At 54.6% G+C, this 22289-nt stretch overlaps 1 protein-coding gene and 3 long non-coding RNA genes across 7 annotated transcripts in view; 2 read left to right on the top strand and 2 right to left on the bottom strand.

Moving 5' to 3' along the window:
* Positions 1 to 21945, bottom strand: part of SGSM1 (small G protein signaling modulator 1) — a 73137-nt gene extending 51192 nt beyond the window's left edge. Inside the window, exons 1-2 of one of the 3 annotated variants that reach the window (XM_086346022.1) lie at positions 21837 to 21945; positions 21696 to 21739 (exon numbers count right to left, since the gene is read on the bottom strand). In XM_086346022.1, coding sequence (XP_086202148.1) covers positions 21696 to 21739; positions 21837 to 21855 — 63 coding nt within the window. In that variant the 5' untranslated portion in view covers positions 21856 to 21945. Of the gene's footprint in view, positions 1 to 15905; positions 16123 to 21695; positions 21740 to 21836 lie in introns of those variants that run through there. The other 2 variants (XM_086346023.1, XM_086346021.1) reach the window with 2 other exon arrangements.
* Positions 7443 to 10230, top strand: LOC147355665 (uncharacterized). 2 transcript variants are annotated; one of them, XR_015144021.1, is made up of 2 exons: positions 7443 to 7583; positions 7772 to 7885. It is a non-coding gene; the product is annotated as an uncharacterized LOC147355665 (long non-coding RNA). The 2 variants fall into 2 exon arrangements; XR_015144020.1 differs by lacking the exon at positions 7443 to 7583 and adding an exon at positions 7990 to 10230 and having other exon boundaries at positions 7720 to 7913.
* Positions 11278 to 13713, top strand: LOC147355664 (uncharacterized). The gene is made up of 2 exons (XR_015144022.1): positions 11278 to 11930; positions 13084 to 13713. It is a non-coding gene; the product is annotated as an uncharacterized LOC147355664 (long non-coding RNA).
* LOC147355663 (uncharacterized) lies at positions 14919 to 15566 on the bottom strand. The gene is made up of 2 exons (XR_015144023.1): positions 15454 to 15566; positions 14919 to 15157 (listed from the first exon to the last, which is right to left on the bottom strand). It is a non-coding gene; the product is annotated as an uncharacterized LOC147355663 (long non-coding RNA).
* Positions 21946 to 22289: the final 344 nt, after the last annotated feature.

Raw genomic sequence — 22289 nt, 5'->3', positions numbered from 1 at the left:
CAGCCCGCACAGGGTGTGAAGGAGGGTTGCAAGCAGGTGGACAGAGAGAGCAAGAATTGTAGTTCCTGCGTGTATCACTGCTTCCAAAGCTCTCTCCTACCTGCCTCACCTCTCTGGATCAGCGTAAGAACGGCACGGTAACACCCTCGCCTTTTAAGGAGGAAACTGAGATGGAGGAGGGGGCACACTCCTTTCCTTTGCAAAAGGCAGCTCAGGGTCCTCCGATACTCATCCGCTGAAACCCAAACTTGCACTATGATGGGGTTAGGAGCTGGGAGCCCTGATCTACAGCCAGTCTGCCAGAAGTACAAGGAACAGCCTGAAATTTGTGATCGGTGCCTGAAATTGGGGGGTGGGGATCAGTATTATGGGACTGGGCCCTTAACCTGTAGGATCTGATGCCACCCCTGGGTAGATGGTGTCAGAACTGAGTTAACTATAGGACACTCAGGTGGTGTCAGAGAATTGTGTGGAAAGTACTGTGTGGGGGACAGGTGAGAGCAGAGGAGAAACGCACAGCGGGGGCTTGTTTCCGCAGCTCGCCGACTGACCACAAGAACGTCTGACTCTGCGGGCCTGTGTGTTTCTTTTAGCAGCAGGACAGCTCTTGCGGGGGAAGTGCAGGGTGTCGGGGAGGGTCAAAGCCTGACCGCCCCATGCCATGGCAGGCCCCAGCTCCTTCCAGAGAGAGGGCTGGCTCCCTTTTAAGCAGGTCACAGCCCTCCTGCCGACATCCTCCTGTTCCTTGGAGGTGGCCATCTGCCGGTCATCCTCTGGAGTGGCTCTGACGCGGGGACCCTGCTGCCCACCGCCTCCTCCGCCAAGGTGAGTGCGGAGATGACCAGGCCCATCAGCTCCCTCCAGAAAAGGAGGCTGTGAGCTTCTTGAAGGCACGTGAAAAATCCCTCAGCTTTGACTTCTGGTTCGGCCATCAACTAGGAGGTGCCCTGGAGCCTGGCACCGCCCCTCAGGGCTGTGGTTTCCCCCTCTCTCTGACCTCAAATACCTGCTCGGGATGCCTTAAACTCTTTCCCTTCCCTTTCCTTGTCACCGTCTTTCCAATCCTCTAAACCGTCATCTCCCCTAATGTTACAGGTTCAGCTGCGGCCCTCCCTGGCCCCCCACCAAATACGTATCTTGAAATCTTATCCTTCGGTTCCTCAGAACATGACGGCATTTGGAGATGAGATCTGTACAGAGTGATTAAGTGGAAATCAGGACATTCAGAGCGAGCCTGAATCTGTTATCATCTGGGGTCCTTACACGAAGAGGAAATCTGAACATGGATGGTCACAGAGGACGAGCACGTGAAGATACAGGGAGCAGACAGTCATCGGCAGCCGGTGGGGCACCCGGCACAGACCCTTCCCGCGAGGCCCTTGGAAGGAACCCGTCCTGCCGACACCTTGATCTTGGACTTCCAGCCACCAGAACTCCGAGGAAATGCATTCCTGCTGTTCAAGCTGCCGAGCGTGTGGTACCCTGCTATGGCAGCCTGGGCAGACTCACACCTCTGCCATGTTCCTCTCTCTCCGGAAGGCCTGGGGCACCCCGACCCGTGGCGCGTGGCAGGTAACACTGATGAAGTGCAAGCGGGGCGGGGCCTTGGTGGGGGTGCTTTTACTTCTTGGGGCTGCAGGAGGGCCTGGCCAAGCAAAGTGAAGATTCAGAGGTCCGCTGGCGGCAAAACCATGGCAGGTGTTTTGCTCTGGGGGCAAAAAAACGGGGTGGGGGGTTGCTCTGTGCACTTGAGTGCTAGCTAGAGGCCTTTTTGGTTTGGGGCTGCAGAGGAAGGAAGAGTGTGGGGTGCAGGGGCCATGGGCCTCTGCGACAGAGAGAGGAGGGCAGGGAGGGGGGTGGGCCTTGAGACGGTTCTGATGATGTGGCAGCTGCCACAAGGCACCACTCGGATCCCATGAGGACCGGAGGCTGGGAGAGCTGCTGGCCCCCTCGGAACAGGGTCACCTCAGCTGCACAGATAGCCCCTCCAAAGTCTCGCTCCTTCCTGAGATCGGGGGGGTGGGTGCCGTACAGGGAATGATGCATGTGGCTGTGAAGATCCGGCATCCTTGCCCTAATAAGGGACAGCTCACAGGGGCCCTCCCAGCTCCCCACGGGGCTGGTGGGGGCTGCCGGGGGCTTCTGTAGAGACTAGCTCAGGGCCCAACTTCTTCCTCCGCCCACTCCGGCTGCTCCGCCTCACCTCCCCTGGACCTGACCCCAAGAGTGGGCCCCCATAAACCTCCTGCATCCTGACCTCCATCTCAGCACTGACCTCCCATCAATGCGTCTGGACAGCAATCTCCAGGGACAAGTTGCAAATGATACAAACGCAGGGGGAACTCATCTGGGCAGGAGGCAGGAGAATCAGCCCTTGGGTACTGAGCTCGAGGTAGGGAGAGCCGAGGGGATGGAGTCAGACAGTACTGGGCTGGAGCGGCCCTTAGTCCTAAGAGCCACTTGCAATGGGGACTGGCAGAGCTGCTCCAGGAGGGGCCGAGAGGCGCCAGATGGGAACTGGTTACAGATACAAACGCTCGGCCTCACCTGGACCTACTGAATCAGAAACCCCAGGGTGGTTATCAAGACCCTCAAGCGATCTTCTGCATGCTCAGACTGCACAGAGGAGCTAAGGAGATGGAGACGGAGGGCAGGAGAGAGTAGGGAAGGGTGGGGGAGGATATAAAACAGGGAACTGCCCCCAAATCCTCACAGAAGAGACGCGGCAGTCACGGCTGTGTCCAGGGACCCTCCCCACACAGCAAGCTCCTTCTGGGAATGCCTTTCTCACACCCTGGTCAGGCTGTGGGCAGTGGTGGCTCCTGGCTTCCCAGTGTTAATATCACAGAGTGCTGCACGCTTCCTGCGGTCTCTCAGCATCCTTCCCTCGCCGTAGTCAACAGCCTTTTATTAAATTCATCCTAATGTCCTCAGTTTGGGGGAGCCATCTGCTTCCTATCGGCACCCTGACTGCACACATGCCCTGTCTCAAGTTCAAAATCTGCGGAGCAGAGAAGACTGTTTGCTTACATCTGTGGATCCTGAAACTCAGGTCTTGAGGTCACACAGTCAGGAAGCTGGCTGCAGGGAGGAGCCTTGGGCATGGATCCAGGGTTGGGGGCTGGAGGGGAGAACGCAGCACTGAGGTGTTCTCAGCCTGAAGGAGGGGTTCTGGTGAGTAAAGACCCCTGCCCACTTCCGCTGGCTCCCAGATGTGGGCTAGAGTATCTCCCCAGAAGTTAATAACAGGCCGACAGCCAGAGGCCAGGGAGGAAATGAAAAGGCAATGCCGTGGGAGCCTGCCCAGGAAGGTCACTGAGAATCCTGCAGAAGAGGGCATGGTCTTGTGGCGGGAAGAAAGAAGCTGCTGCCCACTCCTGCGTGAGTTGGGGGAGACCATCCCCGAGGACTGGCCAGCACTGTGGGCGGGGGAAGAGGGCCTGGCAGCCACAGAGGACCTCTCAAACTCTCAACCACTTTCCCCCTCTCAGGCCACCAGACATGGTCTTGAGCACAGTCCACTTTGGAGGCAGACAGCTCGGAAGGACCGCGGGGTGGTGTGGAGACAGTGCGGGTGGCAGGGTGGCATCCTGGCATCCAGTGTGACTTCCCAAGCCTGGGCCCAGGAGTCATGCCCCATCTTGGCGGCACGGAGGCGGTGGCTGTGGCTGGCGCTGCTCTGGAGCCGCACAGACCCGCGTTCCCACCCCGGCTCAGCCACCAGTGTCCCGTGTGGGCACGGTCAGGTCACCCCCCTGCTGCCACTTCGGCTTCCTCAACTGTGAAGCAGAACCTGTCACCCCGCAGGGCTGCGCTGAGGATTAAATGGGATGTCGCTGGTGAAAGGGCAGGCCGGGCCAGCACACAGTAGGAGCTTTATGGCACTAAAGAGTACTCTTACCTTTTCGGGGGGCACTTGCTATGCTCTGGGGACTGTTTTTGTAAACACAACCTTAAGGAGGCCATTTCCCAAGTTATTCCCATTTTATAGATGGGGAAACTGATACACAAACACAGAATTAGCTAATCTGACCCGGGCCATGAAGAGGCAACAGGATTCAGACCCAGGGCCTGATGGTCACTACACGTCTGTGGATCTGTGGGTCATCACTACGTGAACCCGTTCAGTGTTCATCTCTCCCAAGGAAGCCTTGAGCCCCTAGGGCAGTGCCTGGACAAACCCAGGGCCTTTGTTCTAATAATACTTTGTCTCTCTCTGCAGAAGCCAGAGGCCATTGTGAAGCAAATGCTTTTATTTTCCTTTTTATCATTCTGCTTTTGTTATTAAAGAAAATGTTTACTAACAGTACCTACTAAGTGCCAGGTGAGCTGTATAGAAAGTCTGATTTAATCAATAGACCATTATTATCCCCTACTTTAAAGATGGATAAAGTGAGGCATGGAGAGTTTATACGACCTGCCTGAAGGTCACACAGCCAGGACTTGAACCCAGGTCTGCCTGACAGCCTGACCTGGAGTCCTGCCTCCAGTCTTGCCCAGTCGTGGGTCAGGTGCTGAGAAATTTGTGAGGCGGGACTCCTCGGTTTCTCCCAACTTGGGGCTGGAAAGAGGCGTTGAACTAGGAGTCAGGAGACCTGGCTCACTCAGATGTGACTCTGCTAACCATTGTGGGGACCCTTCAGAGGCACGGGGGGACCTCAAAGGTCACAGTGGTCAGGAAGCTGCGATCCCTCTCCAGTTCCATTCTCAGGAGTCCTCCAACATTGGCTTGCATTCCTCCAAAGATGGGGAGCTTGCTCCTTTTGGAACCAGCTTCTCAGCTCTAAGGATAAGATGTCGGGAGGCAGGTGAGAGAGGCTAAGAGCTTGGGAGGTGGAGTCACTGACCTGGGGCCAAGTCCTTGGCCACTCACTGCCTGCCTGACTCTGGACAAGCTTCCCCATCTGGAAAACGGTGTGTGTGGGGGTCTTAGCACCCCTCACCTCACCAGGCCAACATGAGGCCTGAATGAGATCGTGGACACAGTGCCTAGCACATATAGGGATTCTACAAACAGTAGTGACTCTTGAGATGACAGTGACGGTCAGGTTCACTGCCCTGCCTGGGGTGGATTTCATGAGGGTGTGCAGGAACTAGGAGGCCCTTCAGCTCTATTCAGGCGAGCAACCTCAACTTGCTCTGGCTGTGGCCCAGCCCCCGCTCCACGTCAGGCCTGGAGCAGCTGCCCCTGCACCTCCGGCCTCACCCTGCAACCATTCAGAAAAATGCCCCGCCCTCCTTCACCCCAACCTCCCTCCACCTGCAAATATTTAAACAGCATAAAAGGAGGATTCATCTCTGAAGGGAGGCAGGGAAATCCGGACCAATCTGCACAGCTGGAAGGGGGCTCCTGGGGGGCCCCCCAGGCCATCCTGTCTCTCTCCTCCTCACACCTGCCACCTGCCCACACCCAGGTACTCTCATGCTGCCCACCTGGAGCCCTGCTAGGTTCCAAATCACCTTGCTTCTCCTCCCTGCCTCCTCACGCTGTGCTGTGTTCACCCCCTGCAAGCCCCTGATGGGAATCACTTGGCCCAGTATGCAGGACCGTCATTAAGGGCTGTGGAAAATACGGGCAGGGGGCCTTAAGTGGGACCCAGCACACAGCTGCCACGGTATAAAGGGAGGCACTTTAGTGACGTAAGAATGTGGGCTTGGAGCCACTAGGCTGCGGTCAAACTCTAGCTCTGCTGTTAGCTGGGGGAATCCTAGGCCTCAGTTTCCTCGTCTGTGAAATGGGGACGATGTTTTGCACCACCTCACAGGGCTATGGGGAGATTCCAAAGACAAAACAAGCACAGCGCTCAGAACTGCCCTAAAGCAGAGCGTCGTACGTGGCACCTTAGAACTCATCGAGGCCTGATCGTCACTACACAGCTGTGGATTTGCCTGCTCGGTGTCCGTCTCTCCCAAGTACACCTTGAGCCCCTAGGGCAGTGACTGGACAAGCAGTTCGGTATATATTTGGTGATCACTCTGATTATATTAATAACACTAATACCGGCATCCAGTGCTTGTGGAACTGGGTTCCAGGCAGCGTCCTAAGCCCTTCTGATGGATCATGTTTGCTCTTGTGTAAGGCTGGGGTTGACAAACTACTTCTACAACGAGTCAGACAGCAAATGTTTCAGCCTTTGGGGCAAGGCTGCCACGTAAAACACAGGATGCCCAGGGAAATGTAAGTTTCAGATAAATATATATTTAGCATAAGTATGTCCTAAAGAGTGCATGGTGCATGTTGAAATCCAAATTGAATTGGGCGTTCTGAATTTTCATTTGCTAAATCTGGCAAACTCCTTTTCAGCCACCTATGGTCTAAATGAGTCTCTTTTGTTTTTACAGCTGTTTATAATGTAGAAAGCCCTCTCAGCTCAAGAGCCATCCACAAACAGGGACCTCCTGTTTACAGCACCCAGCGCAGTGCCTGTGGCCCATAGGAGGCCTAAATAAACACCCCTGGAGCTGCCACCTGCTCCTCGGAGGCCAGCGAGGAGCGTTTCCACCCCAGCTGGGGTCTCAGGAGGTCGGTGCCTGGCCGTGCAGGCGGGTGACTAATGCTGAGGCAGCATCAGCTTCTGAGACGAAGGCCCCCAAGCAGCCTGACTTTTAACAACTCTTCAAGAAACTCAATGGAGAGGACCGCTAAATTAGGATGCCTGGAGGGCCTTTGAGGTGGTTTTAAAAATAACTCTCAGCATGTGGGGAAAGTGGGGAGAAGAGGGATGTGACACAGAGGCCCCCTCAATAATGACTGGGGTGAGGGCGTGAGTGGTGGATGGGCTGGCCCCTCTGCAGGCACTCCGGATGCTGAGAGCAAGATGCATACACCGTAAGAGGCCAGTATTTCCAATCCTGCCTGGAACAGCTGACTCCTGGATGTGGGTCCCCAGGGGCAACGCGATGGGCTCCCCTCCACGCCTTTGCCCACGTGGTGCCTTCTGCCAGACGCCCCTCCATGCACACTCCAGCTCGCTAACTGCAACTTGGGCTTCAGCTCAGGTGTCCCCTCCTCCTGGGAGCCTTCCTGAACTCTCTGTATCCCAAGCGGGGATAAGTGTGCCTCTTCCACATTCCACTGACACCTGCCTTCCCAGCATGGATCACATGAACCAAAACACACTCCTTCACTCAACATTCATAGGGCACCTCCTCCGCGTCTGGCATCAGGCAGTGAGCAGATTCAGTCTCTGTCCTCATGGAGGTCACAGTCCAGCTGAGTGGAAAGATATTAACTAAATCACACCAACCAGTGTGAAGTGAGACCAATTCTCTGCAGCGAAAAAACTTGGTTCTATGAGAACATAATAGCAAGGAAACTGGGGAGGTGGGGAGATCAGGGAGGGCTTCCTGGAGGAGGTGATGCTCAAGTTCTGAAGTACAAGTAGAAACGAACTCTCTGGGTTTCGGATTCACCAGCTGGAAAGCAGAGGGTAAAAGTTTCCTCCTGCTACTGCCCCCACAGAGGGGCCCTGGAGCTCAAAGGAAGGAACAGATGTACGGACGGTGTGGCAGGGAAAAGCACTACATGGAAATTGCTGGCGGCTCTGCATTTTTCAATTTTTTACGGGCGAGGCGCGCAGGCGGTGAGAGGTGGGAGGGGCTGGAACCGGCCTGATGGGTGGGGGAGGGGGAGGGGACGGGAATATTCTGGGAAGCTCCAAAGCACAGACACAGATGTGGGGGCTGGACCCGGATGGGGCCGCCCTGCAACTCGTGACCGCTTCCATGTGGCCCCCACCTTCCCTTCCAACCACATCTTGTCCCTTCTCAGTCACACGTGCACCCCTTCCGGGCGACCCACGTGACTCCCACTAGCTGACCTTGGCTTCCGCAGTCCTCTGCACCCGACACCCTACCTCCTACCTCCATCTCCAGCTCTGGAAAACCAGCCAGACGCTCAGACTTGGAACCAGGTAACGTGAGCCTCTCACTCCCTCCTGAGATGCCCTCAAGTTGATGTAAGGCTCTGCCCACCCCTATCTGTTCCAGGTAAAGAAGCCGCCTATCAGTGCAGGAGACGCAAGAGAGGCGAGTTCGATTCCTGGGTTGGGAAGATCCCCCAGAGGAGGCAAGGGCAACCCACTTCAGTATTCTTGCCTGGGAAACTCCATGGACAGAGGAGCCTGGTGGGCCACAGGGGTCGCAGAGAGTCAGACACGACTGAGCGCACACACACGGAATAACACCCACAGCACAGCCGTGAGCACCGGACTCTGGAATCGAACTTCCAGGATTCAGATCCCAGCTAACACACTCGTGGTCTCGGGCAAACCGTGTCCCTTCTCCGAGCCTCAGCATTCCCATCCGTACAGCGAGTACTATCCACATTAGTGCTATATTACTATTCATCTTAGTGGTGCCTCACGGGCATAAGATAATACGTTCCATTAGCAGTATCTCTTGGCTCTGCCTCCGAAGGCAAAAGAAATAAGAGCAAAAATAAACAAACGGGGCCTGATTAAACTTAAAAGCTGTTTGTACAGCAAGGGAAACCATCGACAAGACAAAAAGACAATCTAAACAGAGTGGGAGAAGATATATGCAAATGATATGACTGATAAGGGGTTAATATCCAAAATATACATAAACACTTAGACAGCTCAACACAGAGCGCTGAACGTAACAGCAGCCGCACAGCAGGTGCTTCCTGCATCTGTTTTACGTAAGAACAACCAGCATTTACTTATAAGGGCCTCACTGTGCCTGGCACTGTGTTTAGGGGGTTTATCTCATCCAGTCCTTGTGATAATTCGGAAAAATGGGCACAATTACTCTCCCCATGTTACAGATGAGGAAGCTGAGTCTCGGCGAGACTAAACGACTTCCCAAGAGCACAAGGTTTTCAAACGGCAGGGCAGGGATTCAAACCCATGACTGTCTGCCCTGTACGGAGCCTGGCACGCAGTAGACGCATTCATTCATTCAACAGACACATACAGATGCTTCCTGCACGCTGGGTAGGCGCTTTACAAAAGTGAGCCCAGAGACTCACAATAATACAGGTATTATCGTTATTATTCTCATTTTCCCAAGGAAGCGGTGGACCTGGGAGGGACAAAGATCGTCGGGCCTGTGAAGAGGCTGCGATCTGAATCCAGGTCTCCTGCTCTGCAGTCCCAGGTCACGGTGGGGACCCCAGCAGCCAGGTGGACAATGCACCTGTTCCCTCAGCCCGGCGCAGCCCAGTGTCACCGTCACAGCTGCAGTCCAGCAGCACCTGCCAGCTCCACTCTACCCCAGCCGGCATCTTTCATCTTTCATCACGCACCTCTCCCAGCTTACCTCCTAGCTCCCTCTCTCTGCCACTCATCGGTTCCCTAAATGAAAAAAGCCAATCTGAAAAGGCAACATACGGCATGACTCCACCTGTAGGACATTCTGGACAAGTCAAAACTATGGAGACAGTAAGAGCATCGGCGGTTCCCAGGGGCTGGGGGGAGAGAGAGAGAGAGATGAGCACGGGCGGTTTTTAGGGTACTGAGAGTATTCTTCCCAGGTGGCTCAGTGGTGAAGAGCCCGTCGGCCATTCAAGAGACATAAGAGATGCGGGGTTCAATCCCTGGGTCGGGAAGATCCCCTGGAGGAGGGCATGGCAACCCACTCTGATAGTCTTGCCTGGAGCATCCTATAGGCAGAGAAGAGCCTGGTGGGCTGCAGTCCAAAGGGTCGCAGAGTTGGACGCGACTGAAGAGACTTAGCACGCATGCACGAGAGTATTCTGTGTGATACTCTAATGGTGGATACCTGTCCTCATGCATTGGTCCAGACCCACAGAATGTACATCACTGAGAGTGAAGCCTCATGTAACTATGAACTTGGGGTGACAATGATGCGTTCTTGCAGGTTCGTCCATTGTTAGCAAATGTCCCACTTTGGTGGCGGAGGGTCCATAATTGGGGAGGCTGTCCATGTGTGGGGGTGGGGAAAGTGAAAGTGAAAGTTGCTCAGTCGTGTCCAACTCTTTGCAACCCCATGGACTATAGAGCCCATTTTCCAGGCCAGAATACTGGACTGGGCAGCCTATCCATTCTCCAGGAGATCTTCCCAATCCAGGGATCAAGCCCAGGTCTCCCGCATTGCAGGCGGACTTTTTACCAGCTGAGCCACAAGGGAAGCCCACAGGGAAGTGGAGGTGGGGAGTATAAGGGAAATCTCTCTACTTTCCACTTAATTTTTACAGTGAACCTAAAACTGCTTTTAAAAATAAAGTCTGTTTTTTTTTTAAATGTCTTTCCCTCACTCTGCCGCTCATGGAGGATGTTGGCAGGGGTTCCAGCTTTTGGGCAGACAGGATAAGGCACTCCTCCGCGCCCTCAGTCTGCATGGGCCGTGGGGAGCCTTCGGGGTCTCGCAGAGCTGGGGTCTGAAGACCTCAGTTAGGACCTCGGCGACCACAGGGAATGGATCAAGGCTTCCCTCTCTGGACTGTCTCTCACCTGCAGTTCCGGGACTGACCTGCCGCACCCTCCCCGCCCACATCCTCCCGTCCTGCCCGCCACATCCACAGGTAGGGAAGGCAAAGCCCCAGGGGCATCCTTCTGCCGGCCCATCCGCCCATCCGTGTGATGGTGAGTGAGCAGACAAATAAATGATAAGACGGTCGCATGCGAGTCTTCAGACGGTTAGAAAAACCCTCCCTCCAGTTCCTCATTCTTAACGACCCTAAAGGTAGCTGTGGGGCTTGCAGGAGAAGCAAACGCCTCTCCCAGCCTGCTGCCAGCCCGGCCCAGTTAATGGTTTACTGATGTGCTATAAATAGTGCGTATAAATAGGAAACCTGCATCGCTTCCCAAGAGTCGGAGGACTGGCCAGCCAGCCAGCCAGGCCTGGAAGGAGAGGTGTTCTGGGGCTGAGAATGGGGTTCCCACCAACCGGACGCCCTGCACGGGTACCCTAGACACCCCTTGACAAGAAGCCTCCCCCAGTGCCTGATGCTAAGAGCACTTGCCAGGGAGCACCTTGGGCAAAATGTCCTTTCAGCCAATACTCCTATACCCAGTCAATGGTGGAGACGGAGGAGCCTCAAAGACAGCTGCCCCAACTGCCCCCCATCCCCAGGGGAAAGGGCCCAAGTGTTTCATATCCTGAGCTCATACCCTGGATCCCCGCCAGCTTTCTTCTAGGTGCCCTGCCCACTGCGTGTGGCGGCTCGCCTGGCAACACTCCCTGTTTCTGCAGACCCACGGGCCTTGTGGATAAAGAAGGTGCACACAGACTCCAGACGGTGCCGAGATTCTCTGGAAGGCTGCCTGAAATTCGGAGGTGTAGGGGGCACAGGAAAGTAAGAAATGGAATTCCCAGATGGTTCACACAGTGTGGACCAGAAAATGGAGTAGCCACCTCCAGCAAACCTTGGGAGGAAAAGCAGTGAGATACTGTGTCTAAGGGTTGGGTGGAATCCTGGTTTTTACCACCTGTGACCTTGGGCAAGTACTTCACTTCCTCTGTGCTTTGGTTTACTCATCTGTAAAATGGGATGATAAATAGGACCTAAATAGTCAAAGCCATGGCTTTTCCAGGGGTCATGTACGGATGTAAGCCCTGGGCCATAAAGGAGGCTGAGTGCCAAAGAATTGATGCCTTCAGACTGTAGTGTTGGAGAAGACTCTTGACAGTCCCTTGGACAGCAAAAAGATCAAACCAGTCAATCCTACAGGAAATCAACCCTGAATATTTCATTGGAAGGACTGATGCTGAAGCCGAAGCTCCAATACTTTATCCACCTGATGTGAAGAGTCCACTCAATGGAAAAGACCTTGATGCTGGGAAAGATTGAAGGCAAAGGGAGAAAGGGGCAGCAGAGGATGAGATGGTTAAATAGCATCACTGACTCAGTGGACACGAATTTGAGCAAACTCTGAAGACGGAGGACAGAGGAGCCTGGCATGACTTAGTGACTCATCAAGAACAACGACATCCCTGCCTCAGGGGTAGGTCCTATTCATTAAGGATTTTTTAAAGATTACGTACATCAATGGATATAAAGCACTTAGCATGCTGTCTAGAACATGACAGAACTTTCTGGACATGCTCCATCCCTGCGTTGTCCAATACAGTATAGTTGCCTTGTGGGGCTATTGAGTATGAAAGGTACCCTGTGAGGTTGAGGAACAGTATTTTAAATTTAATTTTACTTGATTTAAATGTAAATAGGCACATGAGGCTAGTAGTTCACACTGGACAGTGCCAGTCTGGAATACAGTAGGTGGCCAATAAATGCTCACTATGATTGCTATGGAGAAGGCAATGGCACCCCACTCCAGTACTCTTGCCTGGAGGATCCCATGGATGGAGGAGCCTGGTGGGCTGCAGTCCATGAGGTTGCTAGGAGTTGGACACAACTGAGTGACTTCACCTTCACTTTTCACTTTCATGCATTGGAGAAGGAAATGGCAACCCACTCCAGTGTTCTTGCCTGGAGAATCCCAGGGACAGAAGAGCCTAGTGGGCTGCCGTCTATGGGGTCGCACAGAGTCGGACACGACTGAAGCAACTTAGCAGCAGTAGCAGCAGCATGATTGCTATTAGGGCTTGTTATTATTATTAGAAGACTCACTGGGTTAGAAATTAGGAGACACCACCATTTCTGAGCATGTGGAGGGCGGGGAACTGTACTGGGATCTTTGTATCCCAGCACCTTGCAGGGTGTTTTCTTTTATAAACTTGGTGAAAGATTTATTTAAAACCACAGTGAAGAATACCTACTGTACTGGAGTATTTGGGCTGTGGATCCTTTACGGGTCCTGAGGAGAAGGGAGGATACCCTCTCTGTATGGCAAGTACAGAGTGTTCGTACAGTTTCAGGGTTTGCACACCCCGGAGTAGAAATCTCTGGCTGGGCAGACACCTGCACGCAGTAGGTCGCCAGGCAGCACCGGGATCACAGCCAGGCACGGGGCATCAGAGCGGTCACTTCCACCGTGAGGGGCTGAGCTCCAAACACAGCGCCCTCAGGCTGTCGAGGTGTACGCCTGTGGTTTCCTGGCCGGAGTTCCACCCCCCTGTCTGGACGTTTCGCCTCGACTCTCCTCTGGGCCCCCTCCTTTACTCTCACAGGGCTGACTCTACACTCTGCCCTCCCAGGCTTGATCAGTCGGAGGAGAGGAATCCATCCCGCGGCCACTGGCGCAAAAAGAGCACACGACCCAGGTTGGTCCCATGAAATCTAATCCTGAGACTTCCGCTAGAACCACAGGGAAGGGGAAGTTTGGTTTCTGTTGATGCCAAGCTGGCAGATTGTGCCCTGAGAGCGGCTGGGCAACACTCGACCTCCCCATAGAGACAGACAGAGCATAAAGCTTATATAGAGAAAAAGCAGCACAGGGAGATGGAGAGATGACATCATTGGAACCCCTGGATACAGCCGTACCTAAAGCGGGTCACTCCACAGCTTCCCAAACCCTTGCACCGATATATCCACTTCTTAGCCTCTCTTTCCCTTTCTGTTTTATACTTGTAGATTTATTTATTTACTGAACTAGTTTTGTTAGCAAGTTATGATCCAACTTGAATTGGGTGGGGCTGGCTAAAATACCCAGCTGTGCTGCTTCGCAGCTGTGCGACCTTCCTTAGTCTGGTTTCTTAACCTCTCAGCTTCAGTTTCTTCATCAGTAAAGAGGAACTGCAATCTGTACCTACCCTAAAGGAAGACTGCTTTGTGGATTAAATGAGCCAGAGCTAAGCACTTAGTGTTTAATAAATGGTAGTGGTAAAGATGTCTTTATTTCTTTTTTTTTAAAAAAGAAAAATAATAGCTGCTCTAATTCCAATGTTCTATTTCAACATAATGCACTAAATAATAATTAGAGGAGAATTCACTGAACACTGAAAGTATCACCAAGCCTCTTGATCTCCTGGGGCTTCAGGTATCCGATTTTTGTATGGAGGTCTACTGCAAAAGGTCCTGTCACTGTCCTTTACAAACACCCAGAAACTGAATTCCTTCAAGATTTTGCAAAGAAAAAGCACCAAATAAACCTCCAAGCAAAAACTACTCATCTCCTATCTTCTTGCACCACTAAAAGAGAGGAAAATATGCCACCCACCCCCACTCGAGTCCAGCCCTCCTAGCCGCCTCACCCAGGGGCTCACAGTGCCTAAGCGGCAGGGCTGGCAGGCTCACAAGGGTTTCCGACCTCCTGAGGCAGAGGAATTACTTCCACTGGGGACCGAAGAGTGGCCAGACACAGAGGGACGCTCCAGCTGCCCACCACAAGATGGTGATGCCGTCAGTCAAGACTCAGCTTCCCGGACTCCTACTCAGGAGGCTCAGTCCCTCTGGATCCCCAAACACGTCCCTTCCCCATCCACAGCACCCCTCCTGTGGCCCTGGCCCTGCCCCTCACCTCCTTTGCCCCAGGCTGACCCAAGAAGAGCACGATCCCACGCTGAGGGGACCTGCAAGTGGAGCAGATGTGTGACCAGAAAGGGGAGCAAAATGTCCTTCTCACGCTGAACTGGGTTCTATCTCACTCTTAAGTGGGTGAGCCAAGCACTGTGCCTGGTCCCTGCACAAACAGCCCTCCGATGATAGCACAACAGAGCGGTAGATGATGCCCCAGCAGACTGATACACGAGGAAACTCAAGTCCGAGAGGTTCCCGCAGCCCCTAAAGGGCAGGGCTGTGACCTGAACTCAAGGCTGTCTGCTTTCAAAGCTTAGCCTTATCCCCAACTCCACGCTTCCGGCGTCGCTCACAACCACATGTGGGTCACTGGTTTGGGCTCCACAGTGATACAGAGCAGGATACTGGAGCCAAATTCCCAAGCTGTACCACTGACAATCTCCGTGACTGCAGGCAAGGTCATCTCTTGTGCCCCGATATCCTTCTCTGTTATGGAGAACATTTTATCCACTTCAGGGGGCACTGAGATACTTAAGTGAGGTCACTCATATAAAATGCCCAGTAAATGCTGTTCTTTTTTTTTCTTTTTTAAATCTTTAATCCATTAGAATGGCTTTAGTAGAGCCCTTGTTTCCCTTGAGTGAAAGCTCTCTAAAGTCTTATCAGCTACTGAGTTTTTTTTAATAAGTCTTAAATACAGACTTGGCAAATTCAGAGTAGAGAAAACATGGGGGAGACTTGGCTCTCGGAAAGTGATGCCGCCCAAATCAGATGGTTGGAGGTTCTTAGAATCCCTGAGCTGTCCGACCGCATCTGCTTAGAAAGCAGGAGAGTGAGACAGGGAGAAGGGGCCTGCTAGGAGGCCACAGATTATTAGGGTCAGCGTGGGGACAAGGACTCGGGTGTCCTCACCTCCCATCCTGGGGTCTGCAGCCAACAACTGTGGGCCCAACGTGGTGGGGAGGCGGAAATGCCCTTTCCCACGTGCCAACCAGCACCCTCTCCTGAGCCCCCCAGGAGGTTACTGTACGGGGACCCGGGCAGACTACACCTAAGCAGGAAAGCCAGCATCCCTCCCGACTCCCCTGTCACATTGTCCCCAAGCCCACCACTATCAAAAGCTCCAGGAAGCCGCATTGCCAGATCACAAGAACAAGCATGAAACCGGGCCACGTGCAGATATGGCTGCATTATTCATGAGCACTTCTGCCGTCTTAAGCCTGAAAACACAACACACATGAACTGATTTGAGTCAACCCTGCTAGCATCAGAGCGCCCCCAAAATATCCCACCCAGGATTCCTGCTGTCATTCCTTCCACTGGGCCAGTGTTTTTGGAACCTGCGCTTGGCCCGGCGGGGGAGTGTGGGGCTGTGATTTCCGGCCCAAGAATGGAAAGCTCAGAAAATATAAGACAGGAGTTTCCTCTCTTGCCTAACCACTTTGAATCCTCATTTGTCCCTCCATGTACTGCCCATCTGGCAGCCACGCGTAGGTGAATTCACACTCCTCTCGTGATCAACCCCTCCCTGCCCCCCCACCCAACCCAGCTTCCATCTCACTCAGAGTAAAAGCCGAAGCTTCCCAGGGCCACAGGCCCTGCACGACCGGCCGCGTGTTCCGTGTCCTCCTCCTCCGTTCTTTTTCACTCTGCTCCAGCCTGGCTGGCCTCCCCGCGGATCGCTGGCCCCTCTCAAGGCCTTTGCGTGCACTGTTTCTTCTGCCGGGGACACCCTTGCTGCAGATGTCCGCCCGGCAGGACTCTGCTCAAGTCACCCCGTCAGAGAGGCCGCCCTTGAGGGTCACCTCTGGAGCACGCTTCCCTCCACGCTCCACCGCCTTTCCTGCTTTATCTTTCTCACAGCTCCCACTGCTTCTAATACGTATTTATTATGTATTTATTAAGTTTCACAATAGAGCTTCCCAGGTGGCGCTAGTGGTAAAGAACACACCCAATGCAGGAAACGCAGGTTTGACCCTTAGGTCAGGAAGATCCCCTGGAGGAGGGCATGGCCACCCACTCCAGTATTCTTGCCTGGAGAATCCCATGCACACAGGAGCCTGGTGGGCTACAGTCCATGGGGTCGCACAGAGTCGGCCACGACTGAGCACAGCTTCTCAAGAGCATGTGAGCAGGGATGTTGTTTTTGTTCGTTTCTCAATCTTCCTGCAACAGTGCCTGGCACCTAGTAGATGCTCAAGAAATATTTGTGGAAAGGAGAGAGGAAGTTTCCTTCTAAGAACTGGCAGAAAAGCTCTGTCTCGGCCCTTGCTGCCAGTTGAAACCTCCTGAGGCAGAACTCCAAGAAAGACCCTCCCCTGCTCACAAATCTTCCAGAGCTCCCCACTCTCTGAGGGGGCAGACGCTGCAGCCGGGCATTCATAGCGCTGCACAGGCTGGGACTCAGGGACCTCTTCTGACTCATGTCCTCCCCCTACACACATCGGAACCCCAGCTGGCTTCTGGGGACTCTGCTGAAGCTTGTGGTTCCCAACCTCTGCCCTTTGGGATGAAGGGCCATGAGGCCGCCCTCCAGATCCTGGCAAAGTGGGATCTGAATCCTGGCTTCTCCACTGGCCAGCCGTGTGACCATCTCCGTGTCTCCAGTTCCTCTTGTATCCAGCAGAGGAGGTGGCAAGTCTCCCTGTTAGGGCTGTCTGTCGTGAGGGGTGAAGGAGGTAAGCGTCTAGGGACCACTCAGCCCAGCTGTGCTATTCTGAGCTGGAAACGTCCTCGTGACGGGGGCTGTGCTGTGCTTTGCAGGATGTTGAGCAGCATGTCTGGTCTCTCCCCACCAAATGCCAGAGCATCTCCAGCTCTGACAACCGAAGACGTCTCCAGACGTTGCCAAATGTCCCAGTGGGTGGGGGGTAAGGCTGCCAGATTTAGCGATGCATATTTATTCCAAAAGACTACTCATTGTTTATCTCAAATTTGAATTTAACTGTGTGGCCTGTGTGCTATCTGGCAACCCTACCTGGGAGGCGAAATTGTCCCCCCTCCTTCCTCAAGAGCCACTGGGTTAGAGGGACGCCACCGCAGGGTCTAGGGCTAACACCCCTGTGTCCCTTCTTGACTTCCTCCAACCTTCTCACCACATCCCACCCGCCTGCCCTGATGGCCCACTCAGGGGCGGGGAGGTTCAGCTCCCCAAACAAGCCCGGCTCAGCCGCTGTGATGATGGCCCCCCCGGAACAGCCCTCGCATCAGCTCCAGGGAGCAGAGCTAAACGCGGCTTCCTCTCATCCCCAGCCTCTTTCCCGGGGTCTCTCTGCCGACCCACAAGCCCCCGCCTTCTCCCCTTTGGTTAAGAGGCCAAGCAGGCCCAGCCAAGAGGCAGGAAAACAACGCAGTTAGTCACTTTGCTTCCGTTATCAACCCGTGTCACGTGGCTGGCTCCTTTAATGGCAGTCGTCATGGCAACGGGAAGCCAGTCCCTGCTGCTCTGGGAACCAAAACAAAATTAAAGGGGTGGAGGCAGGGAGGAGCAAAGAGGGGAGGGCTAAGGGAGCCAGGAAGGAGCCAGGAGAGAGTGGCTGGATTTGACTGGAGGAAATCATGCTGAGGCCATCCTGTCCCCAGCTGTCCCTGGGGAGGGAGACAGTTGAAAAAAAAAGATTCCTGTCCTGGAGAAGCTCAGGCTAACGTGGTGGGTGTTTTCACATGGTTTATACTGACAGGTGAGTAATTTTCATCCCCATTACCAATAAACTAGAATCCAGACACGTGTGAAGGTAAAGACAGATGCTTGTCCGAGATTGCACAACTGACGGGCAATCAGTTTCAGCTCCACCCTCTTCTTTCCATATTCCTCAGGTCCTCTCTGCTCCTTTCCTCTTGCTTTTACGATAGGACCACATGCTCTGCCCCCTCTGCATGCAGCCCTCTGCACTCCAGCCATTTCCGAGTCCCCCCTCCCCACCTCCCCGCGCCCATTCCTCCAAGTTTGTGGTTCTCCCTCCAGCTACAAAGTCTTTGCGTGTGCAGTTCCCTCTGCCAGGAACTGTTTTTCCTCTGTCTCTCGCTACCTCATACCTTCACCTAAAAAGCCTATGTATCCTTCACACAGTTTCTTAAACACCACTTCCTCCAGGAAGCCTTCCTGAGCCACCTGCATGCAATTACATCTCCCGGATGCGTGCTCTTGTAATGCCAAGTGATGCTTGCTTCTCCTCCAGACCTTGGTGCACAGCCTGCAATTACCCCTTTAATTACATTACCCCCGGGATGTCTGTCAGGGTCTGTCCACCATACTGGAGTGTCAGCCCCAAGAGGACTCAGCCAATCTAGTTCACCGTGGGATCTGCAGAGCCCGGCCGAGTCAGCACTCAACAGCGCTTCCAGCCCCACAGCCTCTGCTGGCCTTTGTGGCTTCAATGGCTCAGACAAAAGCTTGCAGACCCACTTGGTTTATCTACAGAAACTCGCTGTTAAGCTGCCCCAGTCCAGAAAGAAGGATGGGAGGCACCTCTGGGCGAGGCTGTGACAGGGAGGGATGTGGCTGCAACCCAGAGGGTGCAGGGAAGGAAGACTTGACTTGACTCCTAGGTTTCTAAGCAAAGAGCTCCCCTTTACCTTCCCACTGGAGATGCTCCCCGAGGAGGTGGTCAGAGGAAGCAAAGGAGAGAGGAGGTCTGCTTTGGGGGGGCGTGTGTGTGGCTGGATTTGTCTCCATACCCTTGGGGGGGGTACCCATGCTGAACAGGGGGGTCAGAGACAGAAAACTGTTCCCCTTTACTGGTTCTGTGTCCCTGAAACATCTCTCCCTCTCTCTGGGCCAGTTTTCTCATCTGTAAAATGGAAATTATAGCACCCACACATACTGAGATTGTGGTGCCGTGTAGACGTGGATGGGGGTGTTTGTGATTTAGGGGGTAAGAGCCTGGCTCTGATGCCAGACCAGGCTTGGGAGGGTCTGTCCCTTCTGGGCTGTGTGCTCGTGAGGAACTCACTCCTCCTCTGTGAGCCTCAGTTTCTGTGTCTGTAAAATGGGGACAACCTCACTGACCTCATAAAATTACTGTGCACACAGGATACAGCCTGGAGTAGCCTCCAGGAAGTGGAAGCACTAATTACCGAAATGATGAGCCCTGAGAAATGCAAATTTTAGAATCAGCCATCAGCTTGCAAAGTCCTGCCCTCTGACTGCATTTCAGGGTCAATGGATACTTGAGTTCTTTCCCAAACTTGCAAGGTCTGCCTCTGCACCCCCACCCACCCCTGCCCAGGCATCAAGTGGGATGGCAAAGGTCCCTTAGACCAGATGGCCTTGGCCTCCAGTCAGGCAGAAAGCTCATCCCAATCGTCAAACTCAGAGGCTCACAGGAGAAAATGCAGCCCTCGACCACCAGAGGCAAAGTGTCCCCCACAACCTGGCCAATAGCTCAAAGCAGACTGACATGGATGAGACCTCCAAGGACACTGGACCAGTGCTTTCTCCTCCAGACATGGAGAAACTGAGTCCCGGAGAGGGGAAGGAACTCGTAAGGGCATTGAGGGAGCTGGTGGCAGAGCTGGGTTTAGGGCCTCAACTGGAGGCCTGCCCAGAGCAGAAATCACTCCCTCCAACATGCTCACAATCTCTTCTGCTTGTAGCCCTGGCCCCCACACCCCCGACCCTCAGTGGAACCATTTCCTTAAAAACACAGCCATTCTGGGTGAAAACCCCTGGAGAGAACATAGAACATCTGGGTTTAATGAAACAACGAACACAAAAATTGCAGGTTTTTACTCTGAAGGCTTTTGGAGGGGGCGGTCTATACCCACTCTCCCCTGAAACAGTCATCTGAATGTGTAGCTTTCAATGGAAAGAGGGTCTAGACAGAGCTCTCTTCAGGTCCCCACAGGGGTCTCTGTGAGCGTAAAAGTTCTGGGCCTTTCTGAGGGATTTCATGTGTATGTCTCCTTACTCAGAGACACTAGAATGTGCAATCAGCCTGGAACAGATCCTTTCAGCAACAGCGGGACGTGCCACACACGGAGACACACACAGACACACGCCCACGCTCCCCGAGGGGGGAGGGGCAGCAACAGGTCCCAGCTCTGAGACTGCCCTTGGTGGCTGGCTGGCTGCCACCGTGCGGGGAGGGCCTTTTTGGTGGTCAGCACTGCCCCCAGACACCAACACCCTCAGCACACACGGAGGCACAGAACCAGGCCAGCCCCCTCCGCCGAGAGCTGAGTGCTCAGAACGCAGAGGTGAGGCAGCCTCGGCATTGATGGGGTCCCAAGTGGTGGGATGCAGAGTGACATGGGGGGGGATGCACACACACACACACACACACACACACACGGCCGCAGCCTCACTCATCCACACACAGATTCATGCCATCCCATGTCACACACACAGACACAGCCACTGGCTCACTCATTCACAGATTCCTTCATCACACAGATACACATCATAATCAGAAAACAGATAAACACACAGATGCATGGACACATAGAGATACACTTAGATATCTCCAGGGAGATGCGTGGATGTGCTCAGATACACATACTCACAGCTACACGTCCTCACCCACACAGGCATGTGCGTGCACACACACACACAGACACACACACACACAGAGTCCAGGTATCTAAATGCTTCCCTAGGCACCCATCACTATAGATTCTCTTGCTCTGTGAGAAGTCATGAACTATTAACTCTGAAGGCTAGACTGGGCTAACCCCATGGAGAGTGAAGGGTCAGAGGGGCAGCTGAACCTTGACTAATTCTCACCTTCCTGCCAGAGTCGGGTGGGTGGGGGGTCAGGGGACCCCGCCTGCCAGGAGAGCACACACACATGCCTACAAGTGGACTTAACCCACTGGCCTGGGACTCTCAGGGAGGGGTCCCCTGGCTCCTAGGGATGGCTCCTAGGACTGAATTTAGGGGAGGGGTGTGTGCAGGAAGCTTTATTTTCCCAAAGTGAATTTTCCCCCCTTCCGGAAGTCTGGTCCATTGCCTGCAGCCCCATCCGGGCTTCCCCGACTCAACAAGCCCTGGCAGCAGCAACCCCCGCCCCTCCACCCCAGGTGCGTTTCTCACCTTGATGAGACCCACCCACATGCTCTTCCACAAGAGGGGACCCTACCGAGACACATCCAGGTATGCCACCCCCCCCCCAGCCTGGGGGCCCTCAAGCAGCAGTTGCTCCCGTACACAGCATAAAAACACCCAGTGCCCCCCTACCCCCCTACTCCCACCCCCAAACTCACCTGCTTCTAGCCCTGCGGGAGGTTAGCCCCCACCCAGATGGGCCCCCCACCCCAGCTGGCCACGCGTCCTTTGGAGACGCTTCCCTGGGGTGGTTTCGGCGGCCCCCTCCCCCGGGGGTCGCGCCGCCCGCCTCCGCCCGGCACTCACCTCCTTCTTGACCGTGCGCAGCAGCCTCTGCCGGGTCTCCGCCTCTGTGGGGTGAGACGGGAGGGCGGCCGCTCAGCCCAGGGCTGGGGACCGTGCTGCGGAGCTGCCCTCCCGCCGCCCCCGCACCCTGCGCCCCCTTACCCGCCAGCCCCGAAGCCATGGCTGCGCGCGCGGCGATCCGAGTCCGGGTGGCGGCGGCGGCGGCGGCTCCCGGGCGCTCCACTCGCCTGCTGCAGCCGCGGCGGGGCGGGGCGAGCGCCGAGTGACGGTCCAGGCGCCAGACGTCAGGCCCCGCCGCGGCCGCCCCACCCTCCCGGGAGCCACGCCGGGCCGCCCAGGTCCTCCCGGAGGCTCCTCCCCGCCCGACACACACCCTCGGTCCCGCGCGTCCCGAGGAGCCGGCGCCTGCACCTCCCTCCCAAGGGGAACCCCACCACCACGACCACTGCCATGCCCACCCTCCTTCTATGGGGCCGGGAAAGACATCATCACTTAGTCACTGTCTGCTGTTTGCCAGGTTCGGATGTGGCGGTGGGGGTCGGGATTGGGGGGCTACTACACACAGTCTCCTAGCCTGTTTTCTCCTCTTTAAAA

The sequence above is a fragment of the Bos grunniens genome, chromosome 17 (genome assembly GCF_055505025.1).
Source record: "Bos grunniens cultivar Pamir isolate PY7600 chromosome 17, Bosgru_T2T1.0, whole genome shotgun sequence".
Lineage (NCBI taxonomy): Eukaryota > Metazoa > Chordata > Mammalia > Artiodactyla > Bovidae > Bos > Bos grunniens.
This window is presented reverse-complemented; position numbering and strand designations above follow the sequence as displayed.